We start from the raw sequence: 16712 nt of genomic DNA on the forward strand, positions 1-16712 counted from the left end.
TTGTATTTTTGGTTTGGTTTGTTGAGCTTTTGGCTGGTAAAATAATGGATGGCTATTGAGGTCCTTTAGTCGAAGGGTTTTTCTGCCATGGGCCTGTCCACTTTCAGCAGACTTACCTGCCCTGCAAGATGGCAGCCAAAGTGTTGAAAACTGTCTCAAGTTAGCTGTCAGCAGGCTGTACTGTTAACATCACCCTGACTTTGCTCAGGAATACAGCTGGTAGAGTTTGCAAAAGTTTGGAAAACCTATTTGTGTCAAGAGCAATGAATATATTTCATCACTTGCTCCCTTGGAGTGAACTCATTAAATAAAAACTGACACTGTGCCAATTTAATTTAGCAGTTCAATAATTTTCCTTAACCAAACCCTTGCTGAGTAAAAGAAAACATAGCTTCAAACTATTCTACACTAGCCCTTACCCGTTCAAAGATATGAGCTCCAAAATGATGTGCAGTGTGTGGGTTATGGGGTGCACACAGTATATGAGGGATGGAAAGTAACTTTAACTGGTGCTTGCATGATAATATGTAGGAGCATCAATGTAAGAAACCCGTTTCGTTTAATGGCTACAGAGATACTGTCCCCCCCCCCCCCCAGCCCGCCCGCCCACCCGCCTGCACACACACCCGCCTGCCTGCACACACACACACACACACACACACAGACACACACAGCTGGTTAAACATGTTGCCTCATGCTAGATGCAGAATAGACATGCCTCAAGCTAGATGCAGAACAGATAGTAGATACACCATAAAAATGCTAATATACAGCATACGATTTGTGAAAGTGACAAACGGGCTTCACAGTTATGTCAGGTGTGTTCATATGCTGATGGTGATGCGATTTCATGTCAATTGCTCCAGCCACCGAGGAGAAACGCTGTTTCATACAGACAGACACTCACTCACTCACTCAGACATTCGCAAAATTATAGTATAGATAGACATTAGTTACAGCTTTTGTGGGTTCCTGCTTGTAAATTACTTACAATGATTGACACAAACAGTAGACTGCACTATCACACACACTCTCACTCCCAAAACAGCAAATATGGTGTGTTGGCACTATCATTATCAACACAATGGCTGGTATAAACGCATGTTTAATATCCATACTATTTAGCTCTCATTGTTTTGTGCACAGTTTGTAACTGAGAAAATGTAACCACTTCACCCGGCCCTTGCCCCCCTATTCTGGGCATTTTGTTATAGATGATTATAGATTTCTGAAAGTTTTATTTTTTAAATAGCATGTCACAACACGTGAATGAGCTTGTAGATTGAGCGGCTATTTTTGCTGCATAACACCATAGGCTTTAAGTGGTTAATGTATGAAACAAGCCTCATCAAGGGGACATGGTTCTCACTCTTCGTTATGGCTATTGAGGTCCTTTAGTCGAAGGTTTTTCTGCCATGGGCCTGTCCACTTTCAGCAGACTTACCTGCCCTGCAAGATGGCAGCCAAAGTGTTGAAAACTGTCTCAAGTTAGCTGTCAGCAGGCTGTACTGTTAACATCACCCTGACTTTGCTCAGGAATACAGCTGGTAGAGTTTGCAAAAGTTTGGAAAACCTATTTGTGTCAAGAGCAATGAATATATTTCATCACTTGCTCCCTTGGAGTGAACTCATTAAATAAAAACTGACACTGTGCCAATTTAATTTAGCAGTTCAATAATTTTCCTTAACCAAACCCTTGCTGAGTAAAAGAAAACATAGCTTCAAACTATTCTACACTAGCCCTTACCCGTTCAAAGATATGAGCTCCAAAATGATGTGCAGTGTGTGGGTTATGGGGTGCACACAGTATATGAGGGATGGAAAGTAACTTTAACTGGTGCTTGCATGATAATATGTAGGAGCATCAATGTAAGAAACCCGTTTCGTTTAATGGCTACAGAGATACTGTCCCCCCCCCCCCCAGCCCGCCCGCCCACCCGCCTGCACACACACCCGCCTGCCTGCACACACACACACACACACACACACAGACACACACAGCTGGTTAAACATGTTGCCTCATGCTAGATGCAGAATAGACATGCCTCAAGCTAGATGCAGAACAGATAGTAGATACACCATAAAAATGCTAATATACAGCATACGATTTGTGAAAGTGACAAACGGGCTTCACAGTTATGTCAGGTGTGTTCATATGCTGATGGTGATGCGATTTCATGTCAATTGCTCCAGCCACCGAGGAGAAACGCTGTTTCATACAGACAGACACTCACTCACTCACTCAGACATTCGCAAAATTATAGTATAGATAGACATTAGTTACAGCTTTTGTGGGTTCCTGCTTGTAAATTACTTACAATGATTGACACAAACAGTAGACTGCACTATCACACACACTCTCACTCCCAAAACAGCAAATATGGTGTGTTGGCACTATCATTATCAACACAATGGCTGGTATAAACGCATGTTTAATATCCATACTATTTAGCTCTCATTGTTTTGTGCACAGTTTGTAACTGAGAAAATGTAACCACTTCACCCGGCCCTTGCCCCCCTATTCTGGGCATTTTGTTATAGATGATTATAGATTTCTGAAAGTTTTATTTTTTAAATAGCATGTCACAACACGTGAATGAGCTTGTAGATTGAGCGGCTATTTTTGCTGCATAACACCATAGGCTTTAAGTGGTTAATGTATGAAACAAGCCTCATCAAGGGGACATGGTTCTCACTCTTCGTTGTTATCATCCTATCCGCTAATTTGTGGTACATCAGTTTTGACAGAGGCTAATTGTGGATTGCAGCCAAATTGCATGATGAATTACTGTAGGTCACCATTTTGTGTTTAGCTATCATATTAGCTAGTGTAGGTGGCTGACACAGCGTTGCATTATTAGTTTATTTCAGCGTTTCAAATCTGTTCTCTGTGATCATTACATAATACAATTTATCTGCTGTGGGCATCATCACTCACAGTGTCTATATGCGAATACATCTTACAGGTACTGTGGACTCTGACCTCACATCTTCAGATTCTCAGAAAAAAGAAATCCAGGCATTAAAAGCTACATTTACTGGTGGATTTTATAACAATAAAATGGATAACTATTATGTGGAGAATTCACACCGGCTATTTGACAGTATTTAGCATAGTTGTATTTCTCTTTGGCGCTTGACATGTGCAGTCCATTATAAAATGTCACTATTTCAAAAGATTTCAGTGGAAATATACCAACCAGGGAATTCAAATAGGCCCACTCAAGTTCTTTCACGAATCTGCAGAGAATTCTGCTCTGCAGCAACAAGACAATATTCTTATCAGAATGATTATTGGCTGACATTGCAAAACAAATAATAATATTAAGATTAATTAAGTCTTTAAACAACTCAACTTTCCTAAATAAAGTTTTTTTCCATGCATTTGGGATTGCCTTGGGCATTGTGGAGTATCTCTATATGGGCCTGACCCTCCATACGAGCTGCCACGAGGAGAAGACGAGAGCGAGGCTTCAGCACCATGGACAGCAGCCGAAGCTCTTCGCTCAATAAGTTGCTGGAGGGGTGTTTCTTCAATCACTGGGGAATGGGCTACAGCTACAGTATGAATGCATGCCTAGTGTCAGCCAGCTCCCCAGCTATAAAAGCTGTGAGTCTCCTTGTAAAGAAGTGCCAGAGGTTGAGACCACTATTCCCTCCCCTCATACAAAATATTAAGCAAACATTTTGAGAAGTTCCTGCCAACCACCTTCGAGACTCAATCCTCTACGGTGCCTCCAGTTTGGCCGGGCATTCACAACTGGCCATGTTTGTGGGAGAGGGAAGCTTGCAAAGAAAAGCAATCTCTGTCACTGCACCAGCAGCTCCTACAGGTTGGTTTGGATGCCTGCACAGCAGGGAGAAGAACTGGGTCAGGTAGCAGTTCCAGTGTGAGACAAGCCATCACTTGTGGCTCATAGCTCTGGGCATTCATACTTAAAAACTTGGCTTGCGTGTATCCCCAGGTCAGTCAACAAATCAAAGCTGTGTGACATTGATGGCATGGTGTGAGCCGCTATAAGAATTTCAGGAGGCATGAGCCAAATGGCTCTCAGTCTGTGAAGTGTTCCGAATCACATCAATGAGGCAGAAAATCTGTCTCACGGGGGTGTCTCTCACAGTATACATCAGGCTTCATTCCCTCGCGGTGAAACTCCTCACTGTCAGGTGAAAAGAAGTGGCTGGAGACTCAAAGTGTGTCAGAGGGGACATGGTTGTCTACTCCCTCGCCAAGACCAACAGTAGGGGTTGGCAGTGACAGGGACTACATGTACATGGCATAAAGACTACAATGGGAGAATAATTTTTCTTTTTTAATATTTGTTTTTGGGCTTTTATGCCTTTATTGGATAGGACAGTAGACTGACAGGAAATGGGGGGAGAGACGGGGAGTGACATGCGGCAAAGGTCGTCCGGGTCGGGAATTGAACCAGCGCCGCCGCCAGGCATCCATGCCTATGTGGCAATGCCAATGTGGTATGCGCCTGGACCAGTAGGCCTGACAGAAAATACTTAAGACCATTTAAACAAATAAAGGACTTCTGATTAGCGGGGCAGAGCCTGCATGCTTTCTTGTTGTTGTCTCCTTCCAGGAAATGTAATTAACAGACAGTGATACCTCAGGCCTAGTCACAGAACTTTTTGTCTTTCTTTTATCACCCTACCCTACCCTCTTTTGTTAACCCCAAATAACTATTTTTGAACACTAAATGTGGTTTTCACAGTGCTTTATTTGATATTCCAAATAGTATGTGATATTTAGGTCCTGCAATATACAATCACAATGTTGCTGGGTCTACTGTCATGGTGGCTTTACTGCCACCATGTTTGAAATGTTTGGTGTTTGTACATTGTACACCGTTGAACTGTTGATCTGACTTTTGTACCATTCAAGCATTTTAAGGTACACGTATACTTTTTTATTAGGTTTTATTTCTGTATTTTTATGCTTTTAAATGTCTATTTATCCTCATGACATACACCTATAATTGCCTTTGTGTATGAAAAGTAAAATAATATAATAATGAACATGCTTTACACGGCCTTACACAATACAAAATGTTTAGCTGAAGTTCACCAAAATTAAGCGAGACAGTTAATTGAACCCTAGAGTCCCTATTATGAGGCAAACATTTGGTAAACAATAGCAGATCTATAAGCTCACAACGCTTGTAGATATTGCCGGCTATGTTCAGCAAAGAGGAAAAAAAAGAGGGGACGCATGGGCCCTGGGGGGACCCCACACCCCAGTCAAGTATAGAGTTTAAGTGTTAAGTCACTCCCTCAAATGAATAGAAGACAAATGAAACACCCCCACAATCTAGCCATGATTAAAACCAAACCAAATTATTTTAAAATGTCATTGTAATAATATGTTAAAGGTAGCATAAGTGATTTAATTTAATTCAAATAATAACAAAATGGGTCTATGTTCTGATAGAAGTTACTATAGAGTGTTTGGTCCATATAAGGACTTCCGCCCTCTCCCCTGTGAGGAGAAAAAAGCCGTTTCAGTTTTCCCTGTAGGTGACGGCCTTCCTCCAATCATGATCGAGTGGGGGCGGGCCTTGGTGTGCATAACTCCACTTTTAAACTCCACACTAGGGTTAGTTTAGCAGAATCAGTGTAAATATATTCAGTGAAGACGGTGATGAGAGCTCTAGTGCGGTGATGATGCAGTCAATTCAGTCTGGCTGTCTGTAGAGAGAATGATTGCAGGTAATGGTGTCTTCAACGGCTTGAGTTCTAAGAGTTTCTAGAGAAAAGAATAGAGAGAAAACATTTTTTTAGTGCCTACTTGTCATTCATTCATTCATGAATTCATGAATTCTCTTTCACACACACACACACACACACACACACACACACACACACACACACACACACACACACACACACACACACACACACACACACACACACACACACACACAGTCTACCTACAGCCTACCTCTTATCCTGTCTTCGTTGAACAGCCTTTTTGAGCTCCGTCAGGATAGTGTCCCTGTTGTTCTCCATGTTGATTCCAGCAGTCTTTAACAGGAAGTGCATCTCCTCTTGACTGAAACTTTTCTGGAATGTGGAGAACTCCTCCATCCTGGCCTTGACCTCTTCTGCATCTAGAAGAAAAAAGAAAGAAAGGAAAAAAAAAATTAACGTACTGTATCCTCTCCAATCCACTCCAGTATGTGTGCGTGCGTGTGTGTGTGTGTGTGTGTGTGTGTGTGTGCGTGCGTGCGTGCGTGCGTGCGTGTGTGTGTGTGTAAAGTGCTATTCAGACCAACTCTGTGGACACAGAGTCTCTAAGAGCAAAGAACGCAATTCTGTGCGCCTACAGTCCGCGACGGCTGTTGTTGTTTGACAGGCACTCCGTTGGATCACTTCCCTGTCATTTCCCACAGCCACACCTACACGCAGAACACTGCTGCTTTCATTGGCTTCACGAGCTCACGCACGGACAAGATTTGAATGAAGTCGGTTGAGATGAAGTTCAAATTAGGTCTGTCCTTGTCAGTCCATCAGCGTGAAGTTTTCCGTATTGCACTATAAGTCTCGCAAGCCTCCTTTGGAAATGAATGGGATGCATGCGTTCATACACGCATCACAAACTTGGTCTGAATAGCCCTTAAGAGTATGTTTATCATGAGCACTTAATAATTGCTGCGTTGCTCCAGTTCTGAGAAAAGGAATGTCTCCATTGTGAATAGAAAATCCAGCTTTGTATCTCTACATCGTGTGTGAGGTGAATTTAAAAGGTGTGGGATCAATACAGAATCAAAGCTCTTTTCTCCCCCACCTGGTCGTACTTATTATTTCATAGAAAGAGTAGGTGTTCCCATACACAACAGACCTTTACAATTCTTTCTGTTGAAGAGAGGCATGTAGATGATGGTGGGTTGGTCTTGTTCTCCCTGGAAAACATAGCAGTCTTTCGGCCAATCTTTCTCCTCCAGGATCTTGTTGTCTATCTCTGGGAAAGGTTTCTTCACCTTGTGTGCGTAGTCTCTCGCCAGGGTCAGTGTCTGGGGAAGGTAGAGGAGCTGTGAGTTTGATAGGATCTGAGGTATAACCTTGGGTATTATCACACTCACAGCTCTCCAAAAAGCCACAGTTATTCCCACCAGTCCCCCTTTTTAATACAAACCGCACCGCACCGCGCATGCGCACACACACGCACACGCACGCACGCACGCACGCGCGCGCGCACACACACACACACACACACACACACACACACACACACACACACACACACACACACACACACACACACACACACACACACACACACACACACACACACACACACACACACAGTACCTCAAAGATGTCCCCAGCACTGTACTCTGGTGCTATGATGAGGTCTATGTCTCTCTTGTCTCCCAGGAATGGAGGGTAACCCACATTGACCAGCAGTCCAGCATCCATCAGGTTGATTCTCTCTTTAGAATGAAGACAAGATGGAACGGCAGGATCTGTTCCATAAAGACAAGGATCTCACTTTACGTTTATCACTTGAGTCCTACAGTAGCCTACATAATTAGATTACCCATGTGTAGAAAGGCCTGTTTTATCAAAGACGATGATACACGAAAGAAGAAGAACAAGAGTGTTGGTTCCCAGAGCCAAGCTTTAAATAAATCTCTTGAGGCCAGACTGTAAGTTGCTTGTTTCAGTATTTAGATATTTTAGATATTCATTGTATTACAACCCTACCTATACAAACCCATTGTATAAACAAAAGGTACAACCTAAAGATACAGAGACCCAGGTGTCCAGAGCCACATACCGGTACTGTATTAGCCTGCTATACTCTTACATGATCATGTGCATACAATGTATATGGGACCGACCGACTTCAAACTTGTTGCACGCAGCGACATCGAGTCGGGGGCAGGAAGTAACTAACCCATCTTTGAGAAAGTATAAAACAAAAAGTAGTGGAGTTCTTCTTTGGCCTACCGGAAGTGTGCATATGTCTGCAGTTACAATATACAAATCAGTCCAGCAGTTTGTGGGATTAGCACTCATGCACACACGCACACACGCACACACGCACACACACACACACACACACACACACACACACACACACACACACACACACACACACACACACAGACCCTAAATGGCTAAGCTATCAAGTGTCATGGTTTTTGCCAGTGTTTACAGCATGACAAAGCCATTATATAAAAAAGAAAGTAGTCTGGTAGTTTCTTCAATCTCACCTGGGTGCTGGTAGAGGAAGTTAGAGATAGTTCCCCACTCCCATTTCACAATCAGAGGAAGAACATGTTTGACCATCCAAGAGACTAGGAAAAAAAAAAAAACATTACTTAGAAGAATGGAAGGATACATTTATAAATGCATCAATCAATAAGTCGTATGATCTATCACAATTGTAAGTATACATCTATCCATGAATTCAAATGAATCAATCATGGCACACTGACCATAGATTTTGAATGGTCCGTCCGGCAAGCCTTGGCACCACACCTCTAAGATCCTGATTAGCTCTAAAGTGCGGTTCTGGAACATCTTATTCTTCTCCTCTGGACTCTTTGACTTCAGCAGTGCTGACTCATTATAGTTGACCTTGGCTGGAAGAAAGGTACCGGTAGCAATCAGAGAAGTGTTGGTTTAGCTCAGAGAGTGTAACAAATGGAGATCCTGTGGCCATTTATACTGTATGTTAAACCAAAGCCTTATTTACACTTTGTTGTGTGCTGATGTATAAATTAAGCTTTAGTCTACATTCTGACTCTGATGTGAAATGTAACGATTCTGTATATTCTGAAATAATGTAAATTATATTCAGAGCTCACTAAAAGCTAACTTATTTGAGAGAAGGCCAAATGGATTCAAAGGAATCTTCTCTTGTTGGGGCTTAAGGTGTAGTAAGTGATTTTATTTATTTTAGTTAAAAGTATTAGTTAGCTCTATATTCTATAGTGTTTGTTTAGTAACCAGGGTCTCGCCATATAGCTCTTTAGGGATGCATTTTCAGTGTGTGCGGTGAAAAAAAAATATTAGTCTTTAATCTTATAGCTTAAAATCTTTTCTTATCTGACTGTATCTCATCTTGTCATCAGTACCTTTCAGTGCTTCCTGCAGGTCATCCAAGTTAGATAGAAGAACAGGATCTTGGATTCGATTCCTCATCAAGGACACGAGTTTGTCCACAATGAGATACACACGGATGTACTCGTATGCAGTACTGTTACTACTGTCATCAGAAAGCTCTGAAAGCACACACACACACACACACACACACACACACACACACACACACACACACACACACACACACACACACACACACACACACACACACACACAGATGTACGCACGCATGCACACACACACACACACACACACACACACACACACACACACACACACACACACACACACACACACACACACACACACACACACACACACACACACTTCAATGAACTGTTGGAAATGCAAAACTCATAGCGTAGATACGTCCTGAGTGTTAATTATCTTAACATCTTTACATTCAATTAACACTTGTACGTTTGCTGGTGATGCAGTTTCTGAAACAGAATGCAACATGAAAAGCCATGGTAATCTGTAATAACATTTTGTCACTGTCAGGCAGAAACCTTGTATCTCCAAGTTTCAAATTTGTATGTTTTTTCGTATAGTCCTACTGTAGCTACTTCATCACACAAGGCTGTCGCACAAAACTTTAGGATTTAAACTAGTGAAACGAGGTGTTTCACTAGTTTAAATCCTTTTTAAAATGATAAATACAAAACGAACGGTTTTGGACTTACTGTATAGGTTTCCACCCGACAACAAGGATATAAACCTTTGAATTCATTCATTGGGCCCAATTCATCAAGCACTTTACGACGCCCATATTTTGAACGTACCGGCATTTGCTTAGAGAATATACACCTGATTTAGTCTATTTAGTTTATTTACACGTTATTTACAGCCAGATTAATGAATCAGGCCCATTGTTTTTATTATTACCATTCATCCATGGAGGTAGCAGGCCTCTGAGCACAGCCTCATCAGCCACTGCAGAACCCAGAATGCCTGAACAAAATGAACACAGACACACACGCACGCACGCAAACACTTTTATTCAATGGCAGAAGACTGTATGCACTTAAAATGCACACAAAGACGCAGTAAAACTGCCCACGCACACACACACACACACACACACACACACACACACACACACACACACACACACACACACACACACACACACACACACACACACACACACACACACACACACACACACACACACACACACACACACACACACACCTTGTAGTTTGACCATGTCCATCTCAGGCTTCCTCTGCTTCAGCTCCCCACCCTGGAAGCTGCTACCCAGATGAGACGTTTCAACAAAGAGACCCAACTCTGTGAAACCAGCCTCATGAGGAGTCAACTCGAACCATGAGCCTGTAGAAAGAGAGAGAAAGAGAGGGACAGACAGACAGACAGACAGACAGACAGACAGACAGACAGACAGACAGACAGACAGACAGACAGACAGACAGACAGACAGACAGACAGACAGACAGACAGAGAGGACAGAAACAGCAAGGAACAGAGAGAATGTGTGAGGATGAAGGACCACAATGACATAAGAAGAGGCTTTCTAATGGGAGAGAAACCCACTTCTGTGTGTGTGTGTGTGTGTGTGTGTGTGTGTGTGTGTGTGTGTGTGTGTGTGTGTGTGTGTGTGTGTGTGTGTGTGTGTGTGTGTGTGTACTGTGTACCGTTGGTAAGTCCTTGAGAGAAGCAGTGTTTTTCTATAGCGCTGTAGACAGGATAAGGGTTGGTGGTGTTTCTACTGGCCTCCTCTGATAAACACCTCACATCCATCTGCTCAACACAATGAAACATGTCAACATGGTCAAACATGTGGATTCATTCATGTGGTACGTATAGATAGAATCCAATGTACCAATGTACACACTTGTAAGCCTACGGTATACATCATTGCCTTGGGACCCCAAGGGGTCTACAGATATGTTAGCAACAGAATATGGATGCTATACTATAGGGTTCAAGATACAGTATATATAAGGTATATACCTGTTTCATGATGCCAGCAGCGGTGATAACTGCCCAGATATCAGTGAGAGAGAAGTTTTCCTCCTGTGCCCTCTTTTCCAGCCAGGACACAACCTCTGCCAAGGGCACTCCAGAACCCTGCATACCAGCCACTGTGCTCATGGTGTCCCTACTCCACATGGGATCACTGTACAGAGATGCCATGGACCTGGACAGGCCGAGGGAGGGAGGACAGGCAGAAACAAATACAGAAACCTTTGGTTGACAGGGAATTCATTTGAATGGCAACCTACACAGAGGCATTATGTACAGTACGTATGCTGATGAACTGGTCGTTCCATGCAGTGGAGGGTTACAGCAGCTATTGAACGTGTGCTCAAATGATGGCCTAATCCGTGTCATGATAGTGAGAAGCCACAAGGACAAGAAATTGGCCTTCCCAGCGTTTCAGTCGTCTCTCTGTATACCAGGAAATCAAGTACCTTGGCCTTATTTTCACAGATAATCTCCATGATGATAGAGATATCTCTAAACATTCTGCACTCCCAGGTATACAGCTTTCTTATGGTGCCCAATGCACATACTGAACAAGAAAGGTAGCATGAGGAGGCTTAAAGTGGCCTATGATGCTCTGAGGATTCTACTTAAGGTTCCTAGATGGCATAGTGCCAGTCACTTGTTTGTAACGTGAGGCTCTCTTAAGGCATTCTATGTATGGTTTCATGTCTCGCCTGGATGAGCAGTACAGTATAATGGAGGATATAGTCAATCCTGTGAAGAGCTGTCTCCGGTTCTCATCCAGGCTGCGTAAACAATGGAGAGTCAGCCTATACTCATGATTTCATGTTTGTTTTGTTTTATTGTTTTGTTTTTAATGTCTATTGAGATATTTAACACTTATTTTAACCAAAGAAAATCACTTACCCTACCTTTAACATCTGGGTAACACTCTCAATTCTTGATAACAGTCAGTACTTGGTCATCAAGAACTCAAGAACAGAGCAACGTATATTTATCTATTTATTTATTTATTATTATTATTATTATTATTATTTTCTTCAAAAAGCAGATTAGCGTGTTTTCATTATGATGATATATCAGTTGTGGACAAAAGTATTGACACCCTTGCATTTGTAAAACAGAAACAAATAATAATCTTCAGGAATAATCTTCCATCATTGCAGAGGAACAACATAAAACTGGAATAAATACAGAATCCTAGCTCATTCTACACAGAAATGTGCATAAATACTTAAATACACTGTACTTGAATTTCAAGCAGGCTATTCACCTGGAACTCACCTGTGGTGAGTCCAAGTTGACTTCAATCTTTAGTAATCACTAATCCACTCAGTTGAAATTGATTAAATTCCTCATTCTGCTGTGTCACATACTGAGCATGGACCAAACAAAAAAGGAAAGAATTGTCAGGAGGTCAGAGTTCAAATTGCAGCCAAACATGGACAAACTGAAGGCTCCAAGTCGTGTTTTTTTAAACAAATACAAGGGTGCCAATACTTTTGTCCACAACTTCAATTACTTTGAGAGTTTTCACAAAGACTTCCTTGAGAAGTATTCCTACGTGCATGCGTTTCCTATACGTGCATGCGTGTGTGGGTGTGAGCGTACGTGTGTGGGGTGCGAGCATTCGTGCGTGTGGATGTGTATGTGTGTGTGTGTGTGTAATCACCATGTAGATCCAGACACTCCCCCCAGGTAGAGCAGAGTGTCCAACAGATCATCTGCTGCCATCTGACTGACAGAACCCACTAGAGACACTGCTGCCCTCTGACCTCCCCCTGATGCCAACAGAGCTATATGAGGAACACACTCCTGGAGAGAGAGAGAGAGAGAGAGAGAGAGAGAGAGAGAGAGAGAGAGAGGGTGAGAGAGAGAGATAGAGAGGGAGAGAGAGAGGGAGAGAGAGAGAGGGAGAGACAGACAGATAGACAGAGTTAGAGAGGGGGGGGGGGTAGGGGGGGCAGTAGCACACACACTTACGTAAGATGTTGCTCAATGGGATTACCTAAGATTCAAACTGTAAAAAAAGAGATACAGCACCATACATTATTATTGAAAAAATCTGTGAGTAACTGACAACAAAAGAAAGAAAGAAAGAAAGAAACACGCAGTGGTTCTCAGTGGGGTCCCGGACCCCACTGGTCCTTGGGGTGGGGTTCCAGGGGGTCCTCAGCTAAATTAGTTAATATACTGTAGCATCACAATAATAAAAAGAAAAACACCATATTTTATACTTAGGTTATTCAACCTGTTATAGGCGACCTATAAGCTCAACCTTTTTACATATCAATTTGGGAGTCCTTGACATGAAAAGCTTTGAGAAGCACTGTCCTACACCAGTGGTTCTCAACCTTTTCAGGCCGCGACCACCAAAATAATCATATTTTAACTGGGGACCCCAAAATAATCATGGGGACCCCAAAATAATCATATTTTAACTGGGGACCCCAAAATAATCATATTTTAACTCGGACCCCCCCGACGAGCACTAAGAGTTGAGGCATTACATTCTGTATTACACGGTTCTATTGTGAAATTGTGAAAATAGCAGATCGACATGCTCACAACGTTGTGAGCATGTAGATCGGCTATTTTCACACTTTCTGCCTCTAATATTTGACAATTTGGCCAATGTTTAATTTGTCATTTTAGAGGTATTAAAAAGCCCTAAAATGGTCAGTTTTGAAGTGTGCATAATACTGTCTATACACTTAAACTTTGTGTTGGTTTGTTTACTGTTGAGTGAGAAAACAATGTTTCACATTAAATTAATAATCTGGGGACCCCCCAAACGTATTTAGGGTCCTGACCCACAGGTTGAGAAGCACTGCCCTACACTACAGTACAGTACCAGTGTACAGTTGATTCCCAGTCTGTTGAAAGCCTCCAGGACGACGTGCTTCCTGTCCTGGACGTACTGCTGCTCTCCAGCACACAGATCCTGGGAGTGACGGATGTACTGCTGAAGGACACAACAACAGGAGTTTATCTCAATGTGATTATGACGAGGAAAACAGACTGTTCTTTTAGATTGGTGATGTAATTGCACATTATTGTCCCTCACAAAACCCAAGATATTACTTGTTACCATGGTAGCCGACAGAACCCTCTGTATTGCCTTCTTGCCAAGAAGCAAATTATTTAAATTAAGCTTAATTCTTTGGTATGTACTCATACAAAGTGTAAAGGTCCAGTGGTGGAAAAAGCATTCACATGTTTTACTTAGTAAAAGTAGGATATCAATACTGCAATGTAGAAATTCGGAAATTAAACATTTACTTGAGTAAAAAGTACAAAGGTATTGGTATCTATGTGCTTAAAGTACCAAAGGTAGGAAGTACTCATTAGGCAGAGGTTCTAAAATGTCTAAAAATCCTTTGAAAATAGCAGATCTACAAGCTCACAATGCGTTGTGACACATTGTGGGCCTGTAGATCTGCTACTTTCAAACGGCCGAAATGTATACAGAGCTGATGTGGTGTTTTGTAATAATAATCAAAATCTACAAAATAACTAGAAACTAAAGTTTTCAAATAATTGCAGTGGAGTAAAAGTACAATATTTGCCTCTGAGTGCAGTAGAAGTAAAAGCATAGAACATTAGAAATACTCCAGTAAAGTCAAAATACCTCAAAATTGCACTCAAGTACAGTAATTGAGTAAAAGTCCTATTAGTAACACCACTGTAAAGGTCTCACCATGGGATCTGCTGTTGTCGTCGTGTTGTTGTCTTCTGTCTGACCTGAGGATACTGTCAACAAAACCACACAAAGAAACATCAGTATAATTCTGCACCGCATGATGGAACAGCTCAGAGCAGCAGGCCGAATGGACAGTGGATGTGGGAAGTTAAATAACTCCTCTCTTTGTCCGTTGAACGATTCTGCCACTTCCTCACTCGCTCACTTCCTCTGTGGGATGTAAAAGTTCCTAGTGGTTGGGGGCAAAGCTTTCTGGTTGTGGTCATTCAAAGTTCAGTTCATTCAGTTCATGGTTACGTTGTGCACGTTATGCACACACACACACACACACGCACGCACGCACGCACAAACACACACACACACACACACACACACACACACACACACACACACACACACACACACACACACACACACACACACACACACACACGCACACACACACACACACACACACACACACACATTTAACATTTAACATATTTATCTTTATTTGCATTCAGATTTAACAAGAAATTCTTGAACACAAACATGCAAAAGCTGGCACAAACATGCACACAATGTGTTCTCAATCATTATCCAAAGGGTCCGATCTTCTTAGATGTGGCAATCCTATTAATACATGGAATGCATGCACAGCGCGCGCACACACACACAGGCATGCACACAAAGGCACGCACGCACACACGCACACCATAGAACAAATGGATGATTTGTACCATCTGCAGGCCGCTGAAGAAACTCCAAATACATACCAGATGTGAGCAGGTTTTCAGTCTGACTGATAAGGACCTCAGGGTAGGACTGTGATAGAATCAACCTCAGCCAGCAAACAGCTAAATACCCTGCACTTAACTCATGTTTTATCCATTTGGCCACACCCATACAGGTAGTCAGGCGCGCGCACACACACACACACACACACACACACACACACACACACACACACACACACACACACACACACACACACACACACACACACACACACACACACACACACACACACACACACACACACACCACAGACCTTCCCTCCCTTTCTCACATTTTTACCACATGCATCACGAGTTGTGGGTGGACCAGTTTTCTGACATTTGAGGAGGACGGCTTGTTTGCATTGCACTTATCTAACAATCATTTGATTAGATACACAATATAACAGACACGGCAACCAATCAATCACTCTATCAATCATAGGCTAAATATCATCACACAGTCCCCGAACCTCTGTATTCTAAAATAATTCAGTACTGTAATTCAATATTCTGTGCAGAAGCCAAACATACTGTATGTTTGAGTAATGGTAACTTCCTGTTGGAAACATCGAGTACACGATGTTGCTCAATGGGATTACCTAAGATTCAAACTGTAAAAAAACTCCCTTCTCAGTCAGTGTGACAAGTCAGGACAAACATCCTTTACTTTTTGAACTGCATTAAGGCGAGACACTACAGGTGAATAGGGTAAAAAAAATAACTAATAGCTACAACAATGAAACTTTTCCAGTTGATTACTTACATCAAGACTAAGAATTTTTGAATTACAAGTTTTCTGAAACGATATGTTTAGATATGCAAATGAGGCACTATATGCGCTAATAATGCCCAATTTGCATACTTTTCAGGTACATAAATCTGAAGATTGGATAATGCCAGGTTCAAAACTAATGTTTCCCTTTCTTGACATATTAGAGACAAAACAAATTACAGAGGGGATTTTAGATATCTCTTTTTATCACTCCATAAATCATAAAATAGTGTCAACAGTCATAAAAAAAACATTTTCGCCATGTTTTTAGTGATAAAATGTGATGTAAATCAGGCTATGAATGATATATCAACAAACCCCTCTGTAAATATCTTCAGGATATAGATAAGAATAAAACTGGAAGGTTTGGTGTATGTGGGTGCAA

The 16712-nt window shown here is 42.0% G+C and overlaps 1 protein-coding gene across 2 annotated transcripts; it reads right to left on the reverse strand.

Annotated features, from left to right (window-relative positions):
* Positions 1–5093: 5093 nt before the first annotated feature.
* LOC308283668 (cytosolic phospholipase A2 gamma-like) lies at positions 5094–14894 on the reverse strand. Of its 2 annotated transcripts, none has more exons than XM_080724136.1 (14): positions 14795–14894; positions 13949–14059; positions 12767–12909; positions 11098–11284; positions 10779–10884; positions 10318–10458; positions 10009–10074; positions 9096–9242; positions 8454–8600; positions 8229–8312; positions 7321–7475; positions 6851–7022; positions 5951–6119; positions 5094–5755 (listed from the first exon to the last, which is right to left on the reverse strand). In XM_080724136.1, exons 1-14 carry the CDS (start codon positions 14873–14875, stop codon positions 5746–5748), a joined length of 1719 nt encoding a protein of 572 aa, XP_080580262.1. In that variant the 5' UTR covers positions 14876–14894; the 3' UTR covers positions 5094–5745. The 2 variants fall into 2 exon arrangements, with proteins under 2 accessions (XP_080580262.1, XP_080580263.1); XM_080724137.1 differs by having other exon boundaries at positions 5094–5745; positions 5940–6119.
* Between the last annotated feature and the right edge of the window lie 1818 nt (positions 14895–16712).

The sequence above is a fragment of the Nannobrachium achirus genome, assembly GCF_963921795.1.
Source record: "Nannobrachium achirus genome assembly, chromosome: 4".
NCBI lineage: Eukaryota > Metazoa > Chordata > Actinopteri > Myctophiformes > Myctophidae > Nannobrachium > Nannobrachium achirus.

Excerpts from the sequence above, each read along its gene's own strand:
- LOC308283668 (XM_080724136.1), bottom strand. The coding sequence starts at position 14,875 with ATGTTTCTTTGTGTGGTTTTGTTGACAGTATCCTCAGGTCAGACAGAA. Across the intron at positions 11,285-12,766 it reads GGAGTGTCTGGATCTACATG|GTCCATGGCATCTCTGTACA; the intron begins GTGATTACACAC and ends CGGCCTGTCCAG. Across the intron at positions 7,023-7,320 it reads GTGCTGGGGACATCTTTGAG|ACACTGACCCTGGCGAGAGA; the intron begins GTACTGTGTGTG and ends TACCTTCCCCAG.